Here is a 20827-nt window from a genome sequence, read left to right as displayed (position 1 = left end):
TTAGCATCATATTAGTTTCATTTTATGTTAAAATGTAAAATGTGTTAATCCTGAGTAATTAGATTAAGACTACGTAGATTTGATGCAATACACACAAAAAGAAGAGTTATGGTTGATGCAACTTAACGGCAATTCTTTTAAATCTGATGTAATTCTCATGTTGACTTTAATAAAGTTGGTTGGTTTCATGGCTCACTTTTGGCTTTTTCATGTAGGCTGTACTCAATTTTTATTGTTACAGTTACTGTATATTATTAAGTTTCCCCAACTCAAAAATACTTAGAAGTTCTCTAAACTTGGAAAATGATGTTGCCTCAATCTTTTTGGGGGTTTGGGTGAGTTTTTTTTTTTACTGTGTATAAGATACGTGTATATATATATAGAGATCTAGGTTACAATCTCTACTGTATGTATGTACAATTCAGTCAGCCTAAACCCAAATTGCTGCCGAGTGTGTGCATGTGGGCTCGGGGGACTATGTCTATGGGGAGAAGCAGAGCAGGAGAAGTTGGAGAGAGCAGCAGCCACACAGAACATGGACAGAGCGTTTACCTGGCCCTGTGCTCTGTGGGTACGCCAAGTAGCCGCCTCTTCCACGGGCCCCCCTACCTGAGCCACGCGCTGCTGCTACTGCCGCTGCCGCCACCGGTCCGTATGCTGTCGCTGGGAAGCCTGCAGGCACATACACACATATACACACATACATCACTTCCTGCACATGGATGAGTACACCCCAGAGCTACAGGAGAATGTTGATACCGGCACTGAGCTACGGGATAAAACCATAGCTGTCAGAGACGGGGGCTCATGTCAGGGCGACATCTATCAGCAGACTCTTACTGAACCCACTGTGATATTCAAACCCTGCAGATCCACTGATCCACACACAGAAAAAGAAAGACAGCCATGAGCAACTCAAGAACACCACATTAAAATAAACAGAAGTGACGTGAAGTGCAGCTTTAACATACATGTCATGATCTTGAGGCAAATTCTATTAAAACCACAGCATTAGATTATGATTCGAAACTTTAGAACACACGTCAAAGTGATCATATTGGAGGATGCACTATGATGCGTACTTTCCTTTAACAGAAAATATCCGTCCGACTGAGAAGGTGCAAATTGTTATTCATCTATAAACCTGTGAATAAACTGACTTTCGCAATTCACCAAGTCCCTGATTATATTAGTGAAAGCATTTGGCTCTGGGGGGTGTTTATGTCACATGCTTTGGATGAAAGATTACAGCCACTTCTGAGCTGCATAGACATGGGCATAATGGCCCCACCTCTGGGGACTACCCCTGCATTTTGTTTGGAAGTGCTCCCAATTACTGTGAGTTTCTATGGAGTCAGAATCATACAGTGTAATGCAAGATGCAAAGCATACCACATTTTTTTAATTCTTTGTACGGGCTAGAAGATATATAAAGTAAAAAAGTATTTCCCACAATCAGATGGAGACATCTGCTGGATGATTTTTCATTCAAAAGAGACAGAGCAAGTCTCTTGTGCTTGTTCCTTCTTATGTAAACATGCAGGTTTTTGAAGCCTTAAGCTTTTAAAAGTACGTCTATATAAATATTCTACATAAATTGTCAGTTTATGATACACTAATAAGACTGTAATACCATGCAAATATGAATCCACTTCTTTAGGGTCTGATTATTCCAACAAATATCAGCCTAATAATCAGTCTGTAATTAAGCCAAACGCACTATCTGCGAATTGTAATTACATTGTTGGCCTTAATGAACACACAGTAGCTAGAGGTGGCTGACAGAGGCTAGTCCAAGCCCAGGGCCTGGGCTCTTCTCTCAGCACAGGAATGGCATGTCATTAGCGGTGATGAGATTCCTCACTCTGGGCTCAACACCGTCTATGCCTAATCAGCCTCCTAAAATTATCTCCACAGGAAATGCTTTCCTCACTAGCGAAAAAAAAAAGATCTCCAAATTCCCTCAATTGGAGTTTTTCTTGATTTCTTTTTTAGCTGTGTGTGTGTGTGTGTGTGTGTGTGTGTGTGTGTGTCTGTTTTCCTTCTATATTCCGCAGACTGTGGTTTAGACATTACAAAATGGCACAGGACACCTCAGAGGATTATTTTCTGAATGCTGTGGAGGTGAGAGGAGCACTAGCGGGTGACCTATTTTCCGAGTCAGCCTTGTACTGCTATTCCACGAAGAGGGGCTCACACAAAAGACTGATGAGAGGGAGGCAGGGATGAGGAGGAGAGGGGGGGAAGAAGAGGTGAGAGGGCAGGGTCAGATGAGCCGCAGCCAAAGAGAAAAACACATAGCTTTTCATCAGCCGGCTGAGAAGGAGGTAATTCACAACTCTGTCTACACAACACGACCATGAATGTGCCTGTTGGGTGTGAGGTGCCATCATGCTGCGACTGGCAGGCAGGTGAAGAAGAGAAAGAAATGCCACTTTTCCCCCATGTATCTAACAGCTCAGGATAGAATAAGGGACTCAGGCGGTATGGTGACAGGGGAAAAAGAATAGAGGGGGGGAAAAAAAGACGACAAAAAGGCAACTAAAATCAGCTACATTTATGCCGCTGCAGCCGCAGAACACCAGGAACTGATTCCAGCAACAGCTCAAATGATATTCTCCGCCTCTTTTCACAAAAACACAAATCAACTCTGATACTATGCTAATGATGGCCATGCACCCCTGCATTTCCACTTACACTGTCCCCCATGGTTGCCATGCCGAACAGAGTTTCATACCGCACTCCACACCTCCTTTCCTCCCTCTCTCTCTCTCTTTCTCCCTCCTTTCCTAAGTGCTGAATCTATCTTCCCCTCGCTGCCATTGTCATGACACCCCCAATAGACCCACTGGCTTGGAAGTTAGTTGCGGGCAAAGTTGTGGTGAGAGATTAACTTTGCAGGATTAGGTGGGTTAATTAATAGATGGCTGCTGCTCATTGTTTTGTGCTCACGCTGTAAGAAGCCACCCAAGAGAAGCGCTGCAGCATTAAATCAATTTCATGGCCCTTTTATTACTGAGGAGATAAAGCCAATATTTAGCTTTCAATTCTTCACAATTATTGGGCCCCTGCTTTGCCACTTGAGTGGCTGCGCTTGGCTGGGGACAAGGACACATCTGTTTATGAGCTGTGGAGGCCCGGGGGCCTTGGTGTCCGGACTCCGGGGAACTGTCCTCAGCTTTCTCTTCCTCAAGCCTGTAGCACAGAGATTCAGCCTTCTCCTTCTTCAGGAGTGTGCACACAGAAAGGACGAGAGATTAGACCTCAAGAAAGATGAGGAGCTGTCAAACATTTCACCGTCTCTAGGAGCGAGAGAATTACATTTTCTCGACACCGGCGTTAAAATGTCATAAAAATATTTACATGCATAAGAATAGTTGTGCATTTCTGCAGAGATTTTCCGGTCTGAGGTTATTCTATATAATAAGTCTCTACCCTCCTACCGTGAGCTTTAACTGACACTGTGCCCTTACAGCTTTGACATTAACTTGCATTTTTCTATCCATCTAACTCCACTGTTACCCTAGATCTATCCATATCCTTCTCTACCTAAATAATCTCCCAGCTATAAGTGACTTGCCAAACAGAATGAGATGTATTGTCAGTTCTGTGCTGAAGAAGCACAATGTGCATCCAGAGCATATAAGGCTCCATTTTCATGACAGTGCATAGCTACATACTGCCGCTTTTCTTTCCTTGGGTGCACACCGGTTCTTTTCTACCATGCACCTGTATTTTGTGAGTCTCTGTGAACTCGACTGTACTGAAGTAGGAGGAGAGACGTAGTAGGGGCAGTGTCACAGTGATCAAGCAGCACGGTGCAATTTTTGTGTCAAGGTTTTCCTGAGATTTTTTTTTCCGCTTGCACTGTCTGCCTGCACAGACCAGGTCAAAAGCTTTGTTTTCTCTATTACAGAACAGTCAAAGCACTTTGCTTGAATATCGTACTGCTTTTAAAAAAAGAGCAAAGGAGGTGATGTGATTTGTCACATTAATTCTAGCCTCCATCATGAACACAGATGATGTATTCCTACTAATGTCGTCATGTTTTCAAGCCGCTTTCACACCCATGCTTGCCCCGACGTTGCCTTAATTTGTATTCTGTGTCAACTCCTCATCAGCTTACGTGTACTTCAACAAAACAGGGTCAGCTGACGCACACATATTAACATATATCCTTCATAACTTGTGCTAATAACCCCCTAAAACTCTCAACATTACCTCCTGATCGTTCCGATACATTTCTGCAGCCCTTTCTTGGCATACTGCCTTTCTAGCCACAGACTCATTTTCTGATCCTATTACTCAAAAAACGTCACAATGAAAAGTTGTTGCATTATGCATCAATAAGGTCCTATTTATGTCCTACCAGTCTGACAACAGCTTGACTGATGTTAATGTAATCTGTACTGTTCTTTGGCCCAAAACTGCCAGCAGCAGCCCCCCCTTTACCCCACCCACCCTTTGTCATTGACAAAGGAGCTCCATCAGTCACAGAGCACTCCACTCATTTCTGCTATAAGAAGACTGTCAACTATCTAATGCACAGGAGGAGCCGAGGGACAGCTGCTGCTCTATGGAGACCCTATGGATGAAGAAGTCTATGCTCACATTATAATATCTCTCTGAAACTAATAGAGCCGAGCACAACACAAGATTTAACTCAACATTTTACCAAAAAATATACAGCAAATGTGAAAGACATTACGAGACACGCTTATTAAATTTAGTTTTGGAGTGCAGCTAACCAGAGTTAGTTTGCTGGCTAACAGAGTTCTCATGCTACGCTGGTTAACACAGTGGCTTGGGTTTGGAAAAGAGGATTGTGGACAAGCCTCTCAGCCTGCAGCGAGTCGATTTTAGGGGGCAGACAGAAGGAGTGAGACAGATGAACGGTACAGAGCAGAGATGAGTGAGACAGATGAACAGAGAGGGACAGCAAGCCACATCAGTGGAAGAGGAAGACAAAGAGAAGAAAAGGACAAAGAGAATGAGAAATTGAGGGAGAAATAAGGCCAGGACGCCGGTGTCTAATTCATTCTCATGGAATTCTGGACAAGAAGAATATGTCGAGAAATGAGATTATATTATACTCAGGTAAAACATAATAGCCACATCGACAATAAAGTGCTATTCTTCTACGCCAGTGGCAGAAAATAATATAAATGCCAAGCATTAGATAAATACAGAAATGTTAAAATCCATTAAAGTTCACTGAAACACATTAACTATTGAAGTAACCGCAGAAGACTAGTTACAGATGCTGTAAAACAAAGAGAAGAAGTATTTATTCTGAAGAATGGTCTCACTTAGAGTGTTAAAATATTGGTAAGTATATTGTAATTTGGTGTAGTAGCAGGCCTGGTGGAATTAAATTAATTTAAATTGCAGTGATGCATCATATTTTAAGAGCTTATTACATTTATTTGCATGTGCGGTCTCACATGTCATTTCACACTTACAGCAAGTACAGAAGCTGGGCTGAGGAATTCTCAAATCAGTTTGATTTTTTAAAAACTGGGCTAATTTCGTAAACAGAAAAATACCAAACAGAATGTTGTTCGTCTTAAATCTGATTTCTGTTTTGCCTTTGCAAATTAATAACATGTTATCACAACATAACAGTTTTGCTAACTAGAACTTGAACCAGTACCAGTAGTAATAGTTTATATATTATTATAAAAAGTTACAAGGATGAACCAGCACAAAGATCTGAGCAAATTAAATGTAAACTATCAGCATGAAAAAATAAGAAATCTCATGGAGGAGCATGTCCCCCCCTCACTGTATGACAAGCCAGCGGAAATAAGTCATAGCAGAGGCAATGAAGCACACTGCCGCCTTCTCACAGGAAGAGGGAGGCTTTCTGTCAAAGATGGAAAACTGACTCCACTTCACACTTTGCTTCATCAATAACCTTTGATAAGATATAGAGAAACACATAGAGACAAATAAACAGGGGAAAAAAAATCAAAGTTACAAAAAGAGACAGACACCTAGCAAGACATCTTTTCATCTCCAGACTGACAAGTGTCCCATTGTTGTCATCCTTCAGCGCTACTTTGTTGTTGTTGAAAGCGTCTCTGGCTTATTGTTATCAAAGGCATAAATCACAGAGGTGGAGAGAGCCAGGTGGCTTTCATATGAACTGCTGCACACATGCTCGCGTCTCACCTCTCCTCTGATCAGCGGAGACCTGCAGTACACACAGAGGTTTCCCCTCATATAAAAATACAGAGACTGCTGTTTGGGAATGAGCCAGAGAGAGAGAGAGAGAGTGAAAGAGCATTTACATGCACACCAATAATTCAATTATAACCAGACTAATGCAATACGCATATTATTGCAACTCTCATGTAAACACCTTAACCGGGTTATCTTACTCACATTAAGGTCCTAATCAGAGTAAGCATAACTTGATTAACAGAGCCGGGTTGCTTGTCAATCATTCAAATTAATCTTGCCATGTGTATGTCTGGTTTCTCTCAGTGTTTGGATTCTCTGCACGTGCCACAAAGGTCACACAGTGAACGGGATGCCGAGCGGAAACAGAGCGGCTGGAGTGGAGGTGGTGGAAAAATTAAACAAGAAAACAAAACTAAAATGAAACAGTAAAATGGCAACTGAGGCGCTCACATGAAGACGTTCTGAATTTCATCCGGAGCAATATTTTACTCCTTTGTTCCATTAGAGAGAGAGAGAGAAAGACAGTGTGCATTGTGTATAAACAGACTGTATGAGTGTTGCAGCTGAACATTAATAAAATATATGAATGCAAATACAGCTGTATCCCACTTATGCAAACTGCACTGTTCCAACTCTTTTTAAGAATTTTTTTTCCAGGATCTAACCAGGACGTTTTTTTCACCAACAACACACAACTGTTATATAACATGGGAGGACTAGTATTGACACATTTAACACTTAACCCCAGTTATATTTTTCCTGCTTTAATGATGAAGTGTCTCAAGTTCATAACAGGTGGTCAATGTTTATGGGACCGTCCACATTAGCTCTTATTCTTGGCATGCTTGCCTGTTCTCACCACATCCCGATATTTTGGCTGCATTCTCAGGTGAACTACAGTTTTCGGTTTTGTTTTTAGCAAAAATCCATCTTTTCACATGCCTATTCCAGCCTAGTGAATTCAAACAGTAAGTAGAAACTGTGTATGTATCTATCCAGAAACAAGTCAAACAGTAAGTAGAAACTGTGTATGTATCTATCCAGAAACAAGTAACACCGTTCAACCCCGAAACGTGAGATAAATATTATTAGTACAAACTAATACTGCACAACACCAACGCCACCACAGAGACAGCTACCCTTTAATGTGATATCAGTATCATGAGATACTGCTGCTGAGAAATAGGCTGATGTATTGGTTAACGTAACAGCTGCTCTCGTCAACTATTCAACTGCATTTAGTGTTTTCCCCCAGCAGCTCAGCACATGACGTGACGCATCTCTTCTTCCTGTGAGGCAGGCTATGATTTGCCATTTGAGAGCTTTTGCCTTAAAACATCCCTCAGGTGTAAATGTCTTTATGCTGCTGGAGTGCTCTAAATACAGCACAGAGCCAACATATAGACTCTACAACACCAAGATCCCCCAGCCTCTATACAGTATGATAAGGATAGTCAATTTTCTGTTGCTCGCTGATATGATCATACATGACTTCACCACTGTATGAGTGTGTGGGGATCAGTGTGTATGTGTTTCTGTGTGTGTGTGTGTGTATCCCTTCACCTAAGCCATGGCTTTTTTGTTTTTGCCAAACGTAACGCTTTCTGTATGTAATGAAACCATTTGGTATACTGATCCTTTGCCATTAAGACTGTGGCTTCTTATTGGGGAAACAACAAGTCAATTACAGAAGTGGAGTGCGCTCAGAGCTCAGCAAAGCCTGGCTTTATGGTAGTAATTGCACACGTATCTTATGGCACTGAACAAAATGATGAAGCCATGAAGGAGATATATTTGGTAAAAATTAAACTGGGTAACCTTTCAGAAGCACATGGAACAAAATTCCACAATGCTGCAGGAGCACTGCTCTGTCCCTTTACACGACACTCTCATGTACCGAAATTAGTTTGACACACCAAGTCACATCATTGTATCCACTGTAACCATTAAGCCTCAAAGAGGTTGGACAGAAATGGAGAAATTGCGGCGTATCCTGAATTCACACGCCGCACAAACATGCATCTGCCTGCCGGGGGAGAGCAGTGAGTCTTGTAAAGCCACCGAACCGCAGATGGTGAACAATGAAATGTGATTCCTGTGGATTCCTACGCAGGAAGTTCAGAGGTGAGATCACGTCGAGCTACAGACCAGCTCCGCATGAGCTAGTAAGGGTCTGAGTGATTTGCTCAAGGGCACTTCAGCAGGGTGGATTCTTGTTGATGAGGGGGCTCGACCCAGAGCCCTTCAGCTGAAGAGCACTCTCCATACTGACTATGTTGTCCGTCAAAACTGACATAATGAATCGCACATTTCTATAATACATGATGTATGCTAGCTACATAGATGAAGTGGCTAATCCTTATCACACATTGTTCATTTAACCAGCTGCTGTTAGGCGGGGAGTTGCCGACACATTATTTAATCGGCGTGCACGGGGACTGGCTCATCAGATGAACCGTGTTGTCATTTATTAAACCTTAAACTCTGCGTGACTTTCCAAAAATATAACAGAATAATTAAACGAAGGGTTCAAAGCGTGTGGTTGCCCTCTAACCCATGTGCAAACATTTCATTCATTAACTTAAAGCTAGTCGTCAGTTGGAGGCACGTAATATACGTCACACAATTAACCGGAAAATGTCAGGCTCCTCTCACAATCACAGTGAAAAAAACTGTTTTATCTAACGGTTTTAAAAACTCAAAATGGCTCCAAAAGTAGATGACTTTAGCCCTGAATAAATTATTTGGAGTAATAGAAATACTTATGTTACCCTCAACTTGGAAATAACTCCAAACCCCGGAGAGCGCGCACATCACACAGCTGTACACGGTGTGCGAGTGACTATGATGTGGTGAAGTGAGCTCAGGAAAAAAAGCTCAGTGTCTTTTACTTCAGTTCTCAGTGACAAGAGTGCCGTTTCTTTGTAGCTGAAGTGTATGGCAGCATAGCATCAAAGAGGACAAACTAGGCTCTTTATTGAAGTGTAGCCGCACTTTCGACCTCTTCTTTGTACTCCTTCCCATGCACTTCAGTGAAAGGGAAGCAGCACCTATGCTGCAGAATTGATCTAAACACATTCTGCTTGCACACAAGCTTCAGTCACTCACGCATGCACACACGCACGCACACACACACACACAGTAGTTAAAGAAGGGGGAATGGAGAGCGAAAAAACAACAAACGCATTTCAAAAAGAGACGAGGAATCTGCCAGGATAGATAAGAAAAACATTTAAATCCATTTGGTTCTGGAAACCGGTTTGTGAATGGGACAAGATCTTAATTCACAACCCTAATAACCAAGGCAGTTCATGATGGTGACTTAAATAGAGAGAGGCAGACGGGGAGGACACAGATGTCTGACCTTGCAGTGGTGCTTATGTAATGGTCTGCTTCAGTGCATTTAACTGCAGTGCTCCTTTCCAATCTGGGATCAGCAAAGGCAACATGTCTCTGCAGTCCAATCTCCTCTGACATCAGTTCTGACACTTAGAGAGTATGAAAAGGTCCTGCGAGCTCTGAGTGAATCAGTTGTTATGGCCTTGCTTGTGTGGTCCCCATAGAGCCAATCATGCTAATTAAACCAGACTACTTAAGCCTCCTCTCATTAGTGTCCAAGTAAACAGCCTTAATTTTTTTGCATTTTAATGTCCATCTCCCAGTTCTGCGGGTGGCAGCGGAGGGGACAGATGAATGATGAAGGGGGGTAATTTCAGGTTTTCTCAAGTGAAAGTGAGTGCATTAAGTGCCATTTCGCCATTCAAGTTAAATATGTGTTTGTGGATTTGCACTAATCAGTGCCAACATGCGTTTTGTGGAAATTACTCATTTGGATTGAAAGAAAATTAAATATGATATCGTGTATTAATGCCGGTAATAATAATGATAATAAGGAGGGAGAAGGCGGCTTTGCAGACACTACATGGACGTGATTTTAGATGTTAAAATGTTGCAGCCTCCGTTATATTTTAGTCGGCTCCATGCAGTTATACAATCTACCACTGCTCCAGATACCAGGGGCAAGTAGGGTAAAATGTGGCATGACCCAAAAATAGCACTGCAACATTGGCTTCCACTTGATTACTGGAGCTCTAAGCAATGTTCCCACATAGAGCGGAGGTATTGCAGAAGGGCTGTGCGCCACGATTAGAAAAAAAATATGCATACATGTTTATATACGTATGCGCGTGCCTGTGCACTAGGGAAAGGGTGGATGAGAGCAACTGGGGGGCTATTAGCACAGTCAGCGGGAGGGACAGATAGAAGGACAGAGGGAAAGGAGGGTGCAGCTGTGTAGAGACCTAGCAACTACCCAGCTTGCTGGGCCTGGAGCTCTTGAACAGTGGGTGGCATCAAAACAACAGGCAGCAGACACCGAGCACGGTCTCACAGGCACACACATATTGTACTCCTCTGCCTTCTTCCATGTCTGCGCTGTTTTTCTGTTCTCCTGCTGGTCTCCTGCAGTGTCCAAAGGTGGCAGCCATGCACGAGGCAGGCCAGCTAAAGTTTCATTTCTAGACCAGCAGCTCAATAGCCGAGACATAATGAGCTTTAGCGTTGCCTCTTACAATAGCTCATCTTTCCCGCCACAGGAACCTAGACAGTCTCCATGGCAGACTGTTTGCCTGTTTCAGTGTGTGAGGATGTGTCTGCTGTCCTAGGGTGAGTTAAGACCTGGGCAAATGAGGTGAGCCTTTTCTTCCACTTTCAGGGAATAGCCAGCCTTTCAGCGTTGCCTGTGTCAGGCTGCAGTAGCTGGTTTTTGCAGAGACAGGTGCTCACACACCCGAGGAGACGCACGTGCATGTGCATGTGACCTGACTTGTGTGCATGTGAGCGTGCAGACAGACCAGAGCACACACTGCATCTACACAGAGAAAGATATGTAAATGTAGGTGGAGCGCTGCTGCACCTGTTGAATCTATCCAGGAAAAGACGTACAGCGCACTGGTAGCTGGAGAGTCTCCCTCTGACAGCAAAGCACATGTACATAAAACAGATTTTTGAGGCCTGTTAACGGAGACCAGAACTGATCTGAGAGCAGCTCTGTGACTGCACACAAAGAAGTAGATAGGGCGTGACATACAGTGTTGTCCACTGACGTCAGAGCAGCACAGTCACTACTGTCACTGGGAACAGAGTCATGGCCTGGGGAGGTTAGAGAGTCTGCATGTGTGATGGTGTGTGTGATGGTGTGTGTGTGTGATGGTGTGTGTGTGTGTGTGTGTGCATTGCTGTGGAGACAGTGAGTCAGAAAGGCAGACAGGAAAGGGGGAGAGAGAGGCCGCTGTTTTAGTCCCTCCACCTCCTTTGCCTTCATACGCAGCCTTGAAGAGTCTTTGATTGTGTCAGTTTTGTGTGCCTGTGTGTGTGTGTGTGTGTGTGTGCAAGGGTGTGAGAGAAAGATGCGTTGCGCATGGCTGTTCAAGTGTGTGAGGTCACGACGCTCCTCGCCGGGCTCTATTTTAAGGGCCTGCGACTCATGGAGTGCCCCGGCCTCCACAGACCCATTGGGCTAATGATCAGCCTTGGCAATTAAAGCCAATCTGTGAGTCAGTGTGGCATCAGGAGGGCCATCTGCTTCCAGCCCTGTAGCACTCACTCTGGCCTGTGGGACCACTTGCTGGGGTCACAGCTCACCCAGCTTGTAGAGAGATGGTCACAGGATCTAAGGAACAATCTGCTGTGTAACTCCAGTTCAATAGAAACCTGTTCTACCGACAGCACCGCTGTGTGTGTTGCCACTGTCGTGTCTCACGAGTGCCGTAAAAACACAAACAGAGGGATCTGTCTTATGGAGGACAATGTTGCATGCACCCATGACACAGGTAAGCTTCTCATCAGCCTCAGGCCAGTGATTTTTTTCCACCTGCTCCAGCACTGTAGCCAAAAACTTGGGTACTTATTGTACTGAAATGGGAAATATAAGATGTCTGAATACTTCAGAGAGCTTCAGATCTGCTGATAATGACTGTGCATGGTGTCCCAAACTGCACCATCATCCACACAAGAAGTAATGAACTATAGCCCGCAAGAAGAGTTTCACTGGACAGAAAGTTTGAAAAAGCATCTTCCACACTTTTAATTAGTTGATACAATGGTGACTTCTCTAGAGTGGTACTGCAGCAACGGCAGTTTGCATATCTGCACCTGGAGTCAACAGTGTGGTAATGAATGGAGTTCTTGAAGTCTAACTGGATGTAAAACGTTAGTTTGTCTTTGATCCAGACGTCTGTGATGAACGCCTGAGGGCTTTTACTATGGGAAAGGAGCTACAGGAAATGTTGAGTTTGCTTTAACACCGTGTTAACATACTGTAGGAAAAGGTTTGCTCGTTCTTTTTCGTCTTCTCTCACTGTAAGTAGAGCTTTGTCCTTTCGTAACTACATCCCAACACAGCCGCCGACGTACCATCTCGTCCTTGAACACCAGCCTGTGCTTCAGAAGCACATAGCTCTATAAAGTCCATGTCAACACCTTTCCATCTCCCAACAGCAGACAGTTGCTAAACCCTAGGAGGCTAACTGGAGTTTCAGGCCAATGACCTGGTATGAACTCTGGTGCATTTATCATATGCTTGGTTGGCTCTGCTCCAGTTTATAGGGGCATGCGGCCCCCAGGAGCAGCCACTATCATACCAATTGCACAGGTCAGCAGCTCTCTTCTCCTATACGCCACTTGCTGAGAGGACAGCTGCTCCCTGTACCTTTATATTTTTTCTCCTACAGGGAAAGGCAGGTCAAAAGGTCAGCAGCCTTCTTACTTTACAGTTGCATGGAGCAACGTGCACCTCCTATAGGCGTAACCCTCACCCACCCAACATCTGTCATCGACAGACATCTCTATGTCCTATATTTGAAGAGGACAATCCACACTGTGCCACAGGTGAGAGTTAAAAAAACTGTAATCTCACATCATCTCAAACTGACATATCATTAGATTTTCTGACATCTGACCAGACCTTTTGTTTCTGCCTTTAAATCCTACATAAATATATAATATCAATTGTAGCCAGATGTACCATCCTGTCGGAAAGTTAGGGATTAAATAACCTGAATCAGGGCAACTCAACAGGGACAGACACGTGGGCGGTTATGGCAGCCAAACCCGTCATCCTCTGCGTATGGGATGGTCTCGCTGCCAACCAGGCCACCCTGCAGGTTTTCATATTCAGTAGCGAGAGAAGCTGTGGAATCCAGAAGCACCTGCTGAGGCCGAGTCCCGGTTACATTCACACACAAAGAGAAATCTACTCCACGCTGATTTAAGCCTTTTGAAATTTTCATTTTCTGTCCCGCAGATATGTCGGGAGTGCGCTGTTGTGTGTCTCGGGTGTGGTCGGTCGGTGGAGTTGAGAGATGCAGAGGGATGGAGGCTACAGCAGCGCTATCCCACACGTCATATCTGCCCGGGGAAACAGATCTGACACAGATGAAGCTTGTGACAAGAAAAGGATATGGCAACAAGACAAGGAAAACAGATGGAAAAAACCAAAGCACTGGCTACAAAAAACTCAAACACCACACACGCTGTTAAAATGTGTGAAAGAGACAAGGTGCAAATTTTATCTTCGAGGCAGCCTGGATGGATTATCTTTTTAGAGTTAAGGTAACTGGTAACCCAAAATTACCCACCCCTTTGTCCTCATTGCACTCTGCTACTCCTACACTTACCGCTGCCCTCTCTCTTCCTTAATCATCCTTTCCCTCCATTCTTTTACCACTTAAGAGGCTGACTCACTGGACCTGGATTGCTGTTTGTCTGTCAAGACATCTGGAGTAGCTGGATGACTGAGTGTTATGTCTTTCTCTCACTCAGTCTGCGTCTCTCCCCTGACGGGACCCCCACTAACATCTTCATTCCTGTTTTTTTCAGTGTAGCATAATGACCTCCTAGTAGCAGCCCTAATGGAGCCATAATGGTCATTTATGCCAGGGGAGGCTCTAAGGGCACGGCTGTGGAGGCAGCGAGTCGCACAGGAAGACGGGAGAGCGGGGAGAAGCTGCTGGTTAAGTCCCTCCACCTTTGCCTCTTGTCTTCATACGCAGCTTCTGAATCTTTTTGTATGAATACAACTTCTGTGTGTGTGTGTGCGCGCGTTCAGCTGTGTGTTAACGTGCGTTCAGTGAAAGGAACTGATACAAGACTGCTTAACAATAGAAAGTACAATATGAATGTGCGATGTGTGTGTCCCTGCTGTTCTCTTATACAGCTTTTTCCCCGTGCATAATGCACACATGCATGCCACATTTTCTTTTTTTAATTACATTTTGCCAACAGAAGAGCTTCCTATTCATGCATACATCATATACACAATGGTGTATAGTACCATTCTTAAACTTCTTCATATTACTTCTTCTATATTCGCTGCCACCACTGGCAGAAACTACACTGTCATAAACTACATAACTTACTTATTGCTATAAATGGTTTTCTTTCTAACAATTTGCATTTTAATATGCATAGTAAACACAAGGACTTTTTACTGTATGCTGCCTTAGCCTAGGGTAATCTTTAAAAAAAAAAAAAAAGACCATGTACCCTGTGATCAAATAAGATACTTCTTTGAATGTGGCTTTCGACGCCTTAATCACGTAAAGCCCTCTAAACTAGACACCTCATGCTTTAAATGCGGCACATCTTGGGATGTTCCCCTGGGCACTGCAAGCTGAATAATACAATAGCACATTTATCAGCTAGCTAATGCTAATTAGACCGTTGCATAGAAACGGGAATAATGTACAGCAATATTCTGTGTCAGCTCCTGCTTTCTATGTTTCGGGTTTACTTGGGTTTACATAGGAAGGTAAAGAAGAAATATGATATCCGGCTGTAGATTGGTAACCCTCAGGTAGCCATAATGTGTTTTAATCTCTCAGATTGAATGGAATAAGACGAGAAATACATTAAAAAAAATATTCTTGCCATAGTTGATTTTATTTAAAAAGCAATGTATTTATTCATATTCCTTAAAATCTGGATGAGTCTGTCAATTGTAATTTAATTCAATTCTTTTTTATTTTTTATTTAGTAGAGTGAATTCATAGACAGTGTGAAATGAGTGTAGTTTCCGTCTAGGTGGCTAAGCACTGCTTCCTCCACTTGGAAATCACCAAATGCAATAAAGGAAAAGTCAGTCAGCTCAAAATAGGACAGATACATTTCTTACTTCTACGATAACAGCGTGAGGCGAGGCTCCTAATTTCACCAAAACTTCAGAAATTTCCTCTCTTTTGAGGCTATCAGCGCTGTCCAACCGCTTTTAACTGCAGTATCCAGGGAACGGTGCGCTCTTTAATGTCTGGCAGACTCAAAGTGAGGTCCTGTTGTTTTTTTTTTAAATTCAAAGATACTTTCAATTTCAGTTTGCTCTTTGTAGCCTGATAAATGTTAGCTCTCAAGTCGGTCAATTTAAGTCAAGCTCTGTACTGCTGATTTGTACTGTATTTTCATACTTTGATTCCTGCCCCAGCTGCCATCCTGGATGAGCAGAGCAGTGTACGATGTTGTTTATAGTGAGCGTTACTTCTAAGCTTTCTTTGGGCTAATGATGACATTTCTCAAAAGCAGTCGCAATTCTGAACATCTCACTCACTGTGTGTGTTTGTTCTTCCTTTCTGAAAGGAGTATCACATTATTTACCATTTCATTTATGGTTTGAAGGACTTAGAGGGGGGGTGTGAGGTTATATGTTTGATTGAAGAATGCAACTGTCAGTTTGGTTAAACGTCATATTAACAACAAGCCCTCTCCGAGACAGGCAATGATCCTGCAGCTCTATGTATGTAGGCAGCCGTGTGCGGGTTCAAAATCTGAAAATAAACCCGAGCTACATGACTGACATGTCGACTACCCACCTCAGCTCGGTCTAAGTGATACTGATACCAACATTCACAGATACGTACCACCCTGACATCGCTCTAAACCTACAGTATCTGACAGTGTTATACACGATACCTGCCAATTTTGTCACCTCAGTAGAACAGCATATTTATTACTGCATCCAGTTGATGATAGTAACAGTGCAGCAGCTGTTAGAGAGGAGGTTCCCCCAAACAGCAAACAAAGATTTTTGTATTTTTTGCCTTTAATGATAGGAACAGCCGAATGGTGACAGGAAAGGGAGAGAGAGAGGATGACATGCAAGAAAGGGCTCCTGCGCTGGAATCAAACCCAGGCTGCTGCAGTAAGGACTCAGTCTTTAGTACATGGTGCACCACTCGACCAGGTGAGCTATTAGGGCACCTAAAAGATATTTTCTCACAATCTCCTGATCAAAACGGTTCACAGTGATGTCTGCGGATTGTCCAGAGCAACGGGCAAGCTGATTTCGGAGACTTTTCAATGCTGTGCGCATGAAACCAAATTCAATTCGCCTCCATTGCACTGGGGTGACAGAGACAGAGGCCAATCTCAAAATGTTGCCAAATAAAACCAAAATGATTTGCATCGATAGATACGACAAGATGTAGAGTGATTAAAAAAAAGTTTTGATTGTAATTTAGGCGAATCTACCCTTTAAGCAACCTGCTGGAGCAGGATGGATTTGGCATGTTGTTCCCCTTTTTCAGTAAGTTAACCTCAATTATGCAAATATGTCAGATTTGATCAGATTGATTAACCTTGCTCTCAGAAACATCATCTTTTTTTAATTATATTTTAAAATAAAACGAGTATGTGCAAAGGACTTTTGGTAAAGACGATGCTCAATTCAAAACACGGTTACTTCAAAATTGACAATGAATACTGAGATTCAGCTGTGACTTTTTTTTTTTTTCTTTTGGAAACCACAAGTCGACAGCAAGTCGAATCAAATCCAGGGGTCTTCATCTTAAACAGTGGGGATGTTTACATCTGTGCAGAAAAACAGCAACATGACAACTCCTACATATCACATGTCACATTTGCATGCATACATTACAGTCCCCTCTGCTTGCATTTGACAATGCAAATACCATTGCTCTCCATCAAAGTTCTGCATCTGTGACAGCACACTCTGAGAAAATGTTCTGATACTTGGATCAGACAGAGATGACTGTCACAAGTCACTGTGCGTCTCCGCAGAGACTAACCCTACTAACGAACAAATCAATGCAAAGCTGAGGAAATGGGTTATTTAAACATTGTGAACAATCAAGTAATTGCATCCACTATTACAAAGAAAAGCTTTGATGAATAGAAAAAAACAAAACAAAACAAAAAGACTTGTTGTTCCGGGGATGTTGCTAATCATTTGTTACACCTCCTTACCATTTGTAATTCTGAGGTAATGGTTAACATCGCTGTCTTCTTGATTATCACTACACATGCAGCATCTTCTTTGAAATTCAATTCCAACTTTAGTTCGAGCATAATGCTGAAACAATGTCGCCACGAGGTAAACAGTGTGTGATTACAGCAGTGCATGTAAAATACAGACTGGAATTCTTGCTTGTAAAAAAAAATCCAAAAAATCAGAGGAGGCGCCTTCATCAAACCCTTCAATCCTTTCTCTGTCATCAGTATGAAAGGATTCTGTGATAGCTAAATGAGGGACAGACTTAAGACAAAAAATCATGCAGAGATCAGTTCTACGCACTTGTGAAAAACTGAATTTATGTGGCATCAACACCAACATTTCAGTACCTCCTCCACCACCAAGGAGTCATTTTTACCCCCCGCTGCAACAGCGTCATCAATCATCGAATGTCATTTCTTGAACCATGAATTGTTATTTTTAATCTATTTTAGTAAGTAGTAAGTCAATTAAGACTGGACTAAATAATGTTCATGGAGAATTTTACAGTTGATTTAATCAATCAAGGATCAAACAGGTCAAATAGGTAAAATTCATCATTATAAACTGTAGGCTACAACAAACAATCTTATTTTTGTAAAAGAACATTCATGAAAAGTACAAAATGAATTATGGATGTTTCCATCCATGTTAGCTATTAGGTTAAATAGATGGCTTTGAAAACATAATAATAAACTATCAAATATAGCTCACTGTGGCTTGTAACATGACAGCGTGCTCATCAAAAGATGTCTAAACAATGCCCCCGTAGCTAGGCAACCCTCACAATTCACTACATGATTAATAAACCCATTTTAGGAAAAGTCGTGAACTGAGAGATGTAGGAGTTTTATTTTGAAATAGATAAATGCATTTGAAACCAGTGGTTGTAGTGTTAAGGCAAATTTGCAGATCATTTTCCAATCTTCCAATTTTTCTACGAAATTTCTGTTTACACTGCAAAGACACAAATGCTGTTGAGCAATTGCAGCCGTTTCCTTCATAACAGACAATTGTTCTGTTTGCCTTCAGTGTTTATTGTCAAACTGAATTGTGTGCAGCAGTCTGGAAGTATTTTCTACCTTTGTGCATTTTTCTGACAGTATTAACATCGGCAGTCTTCTTCTCCTGTTTTATCGGCACATTATGATGCCAGCAACTGAATTACTGCTCCCTGCAGTTAGCAGAAATGTCATGTATCCATCATGCCACCTCCACGGTTGTGACATGCGTGTAAACAATCCATATTATGAAGTGCAGCATCTGTTAACGGTGGTTTTTTGTTCTCCTGCTGGCCAACAAAACAATTTAACAGTCATTTTAAACACAAATAAATAGCTTTGCTGTGAGATATGACCGCTGCAGTTTTTGACAGATAGAGGATGATGTGATTTACATCAGTAATATGTGAAGGTCTCTAAGTGCATTAAATAGTAATGACGTCTGTGCCGCGATGGAATCGTTTTGTAAGTAAGTCACGGCAGAAAAAGCAGACCCAGAGACATACTGTATGTGATCAATATCAAACACACTTTGTGATCAATGTTGGAATTAATTGGCAGTGTCAGAGGGACTAGAGTGCTGTTGTCAGACACTGCTGAACAGCCGCTGAGCTGTTGACTGACAGTCGACGTGGCTGCACTAAATACTGTCTTTTTCTCCTTCTTTACACTCAGGTTGTGTATATTTCACTTCTCTTTCAGGTTCTGTTTTCTACGCTTGAAGCTGCAGCGATGTCAGCATCACTTACTCTTTTTCTGTGCACGTCTTATTGAGTTTTCTTACTTAATTCAGTGTTTCATCATTGATCAATGTTTTATCACTGTTTTATCTTGACAATTGGACAATTGCCTAACCACTTATTTTTTCCTGGTAACAGTAGACCCCAGGGGTTTACCTGGTATAAAAAAAAAGTCTTGAAATGCTGTCCACAATTTACACCTCTTGGATCCAGCCTGGCTGGCCCCAGCCTCCATTTATTTATAGGAGTGTTCCAGCAAGGTTGTGTACAGTGAGAAAGAAGCTTTTGATCTTAAATTGAGGATACTTTCCACATCTTAGTAAGGAAGGACACTAGTCAATATTTGGCCTGAGGTTATTTAATTTGGACAAGGAGTTTGATTCATACATTAAAAATTCCAATTACCCTGTCAAGAGTTGAGCGCGCCCAGAGGAGGCTGTTTTAATCATACAGCTTTATCAAAACTCTTTAAATTGAGTTTAACATGGACAGGATCATACATTCTGCCCCGGGCAAGGTGATATCCCTTAATTTGTCCTAAACAGTAAACATTTTAAAAATCCATGTTTAACTAGAATTATTTACACGGTATAAATACTGATCAGTCCTTTCCCTCTGAATCTCTTCTCTCTCTCTTTTCCTGTTATAACTAAGTTCATGTATTTTTCAGGGCGCTTTTACAGATTATAAAACATTGATAAATGCTCAGTTTTAGTCATCTGTGCACAAAAACAATGATGTACATTGGCTGGTCTGCCGAATCACATTCTTATCAATCAGTTATCAAAAGAATGGGCCATTACACTTCTAAAATATACAATTATAAAAGAAACAAACAGATAAACACACATATAAAGTGTATAACTCCATCTGTATGCTACTCATGTTCATCCACATTGGCGAGTATGTGCTATTCCCTTTCTTCTGTCAAATAATGTTGTGGTCAAGTATAAGTATAAATCTAGTATATGTCTGATCTGCAGGTGGTCACAGCTGGACCTCCTGTCTTACTATTCCTCAATCTATTTCACAAAGATATTACAGGGATTTGAGCTGCTGTCAGATATTTCCCATTCCGTCTTATCAGTGGAAGAAATGATGTCTGGCACGGCAAACAAAGTATGTGTAAAGTCCCTAAATAAAGCATGAAATTGACGGGATGCCTGTCTAAGTGAGGCACCACAGAGTCACCCGGCTCTCTTGCAGCAGACAGGTACAGCTGCTCACCTCCAGACTGCACGCCTTCCATTTGGACTCCCATTAAAGTGGCTGGCGCTCTGAGTCAACACTTTTAATGCAGAAAATGACTTCATTCATTTTCCATGATAAAAAAAAAAAAACGCGTTTTAAAATCTGCCTACACAAAAGTGCTGCTTATTTCTCTCCACAGAGGAATTTGCATACATTGGGCCACGGAAGATGAAGAAATTCCTCCATTTTAGACGTTTGGTCATGGTGGTGTTCAAGTACGGGATAAAAAAGAGTAAGCAATTTACTTCACTATACGTCAGCTTTTAAAAGCTACTTCAGAAATCCAGACACGTAACATACTTATAACCCTGCAGATTATTTGGTGACTGACTGGTATATTGATGAGCCTTTGTGTACACGCGTATAAGTGC

At 42.2% G+C, this 20827-nt stretch overlaps 1 protein-coding gene across 7 annotated transcripts in view; it reads right to left on the bottom strand.

The window, feature by feature from the left end:
* LOC104934384 (RNA-binding protein Musashi homolog 2) overlaps positions 1-20827 on the bottom strand; it is a 235498-nt gene that overhangs the window by 27868 nt on the left and 186803 nt on the right. For 4 of the 7 annotated variants that reach the window (XM_019268787.2, XM_019268784.2, XM_010750052.3 and 1 more), the window contains exon 11: positions 553-672. The exons of 1 other annotated variant lie outside the window; for it this stretch is intronic. In XM_019268787.2, the coding sequence (XP_019124332.1) occupies positions 553-672 (120 nt within the window). The remainder of the gene's footprint in view (positions 1-552; positions 673-20827) is intronic. 2 more of the 7 variants (XM_019268791.2, XM_019268809.2) reach the window with 1 other exon arrangement.

Source organism: Larimichthys crocea, chromosome XXII, assembly GCF_000972845.2.
Source record: "Larimichthys crocea isolate SSNF chromosome XXII, L_crocea_2.0, whole genome shotgun sequence".
In the NCBI taxonomy this organism is placed as follows: Eukaryota; Metazoa; Chordata; class Actinopteri; family Sciaenidae; genus Larimichthys; species Larimichthys crocea.
This window is presented reverse-complemented; position numbering and strand designations above follow the sequence as displayed.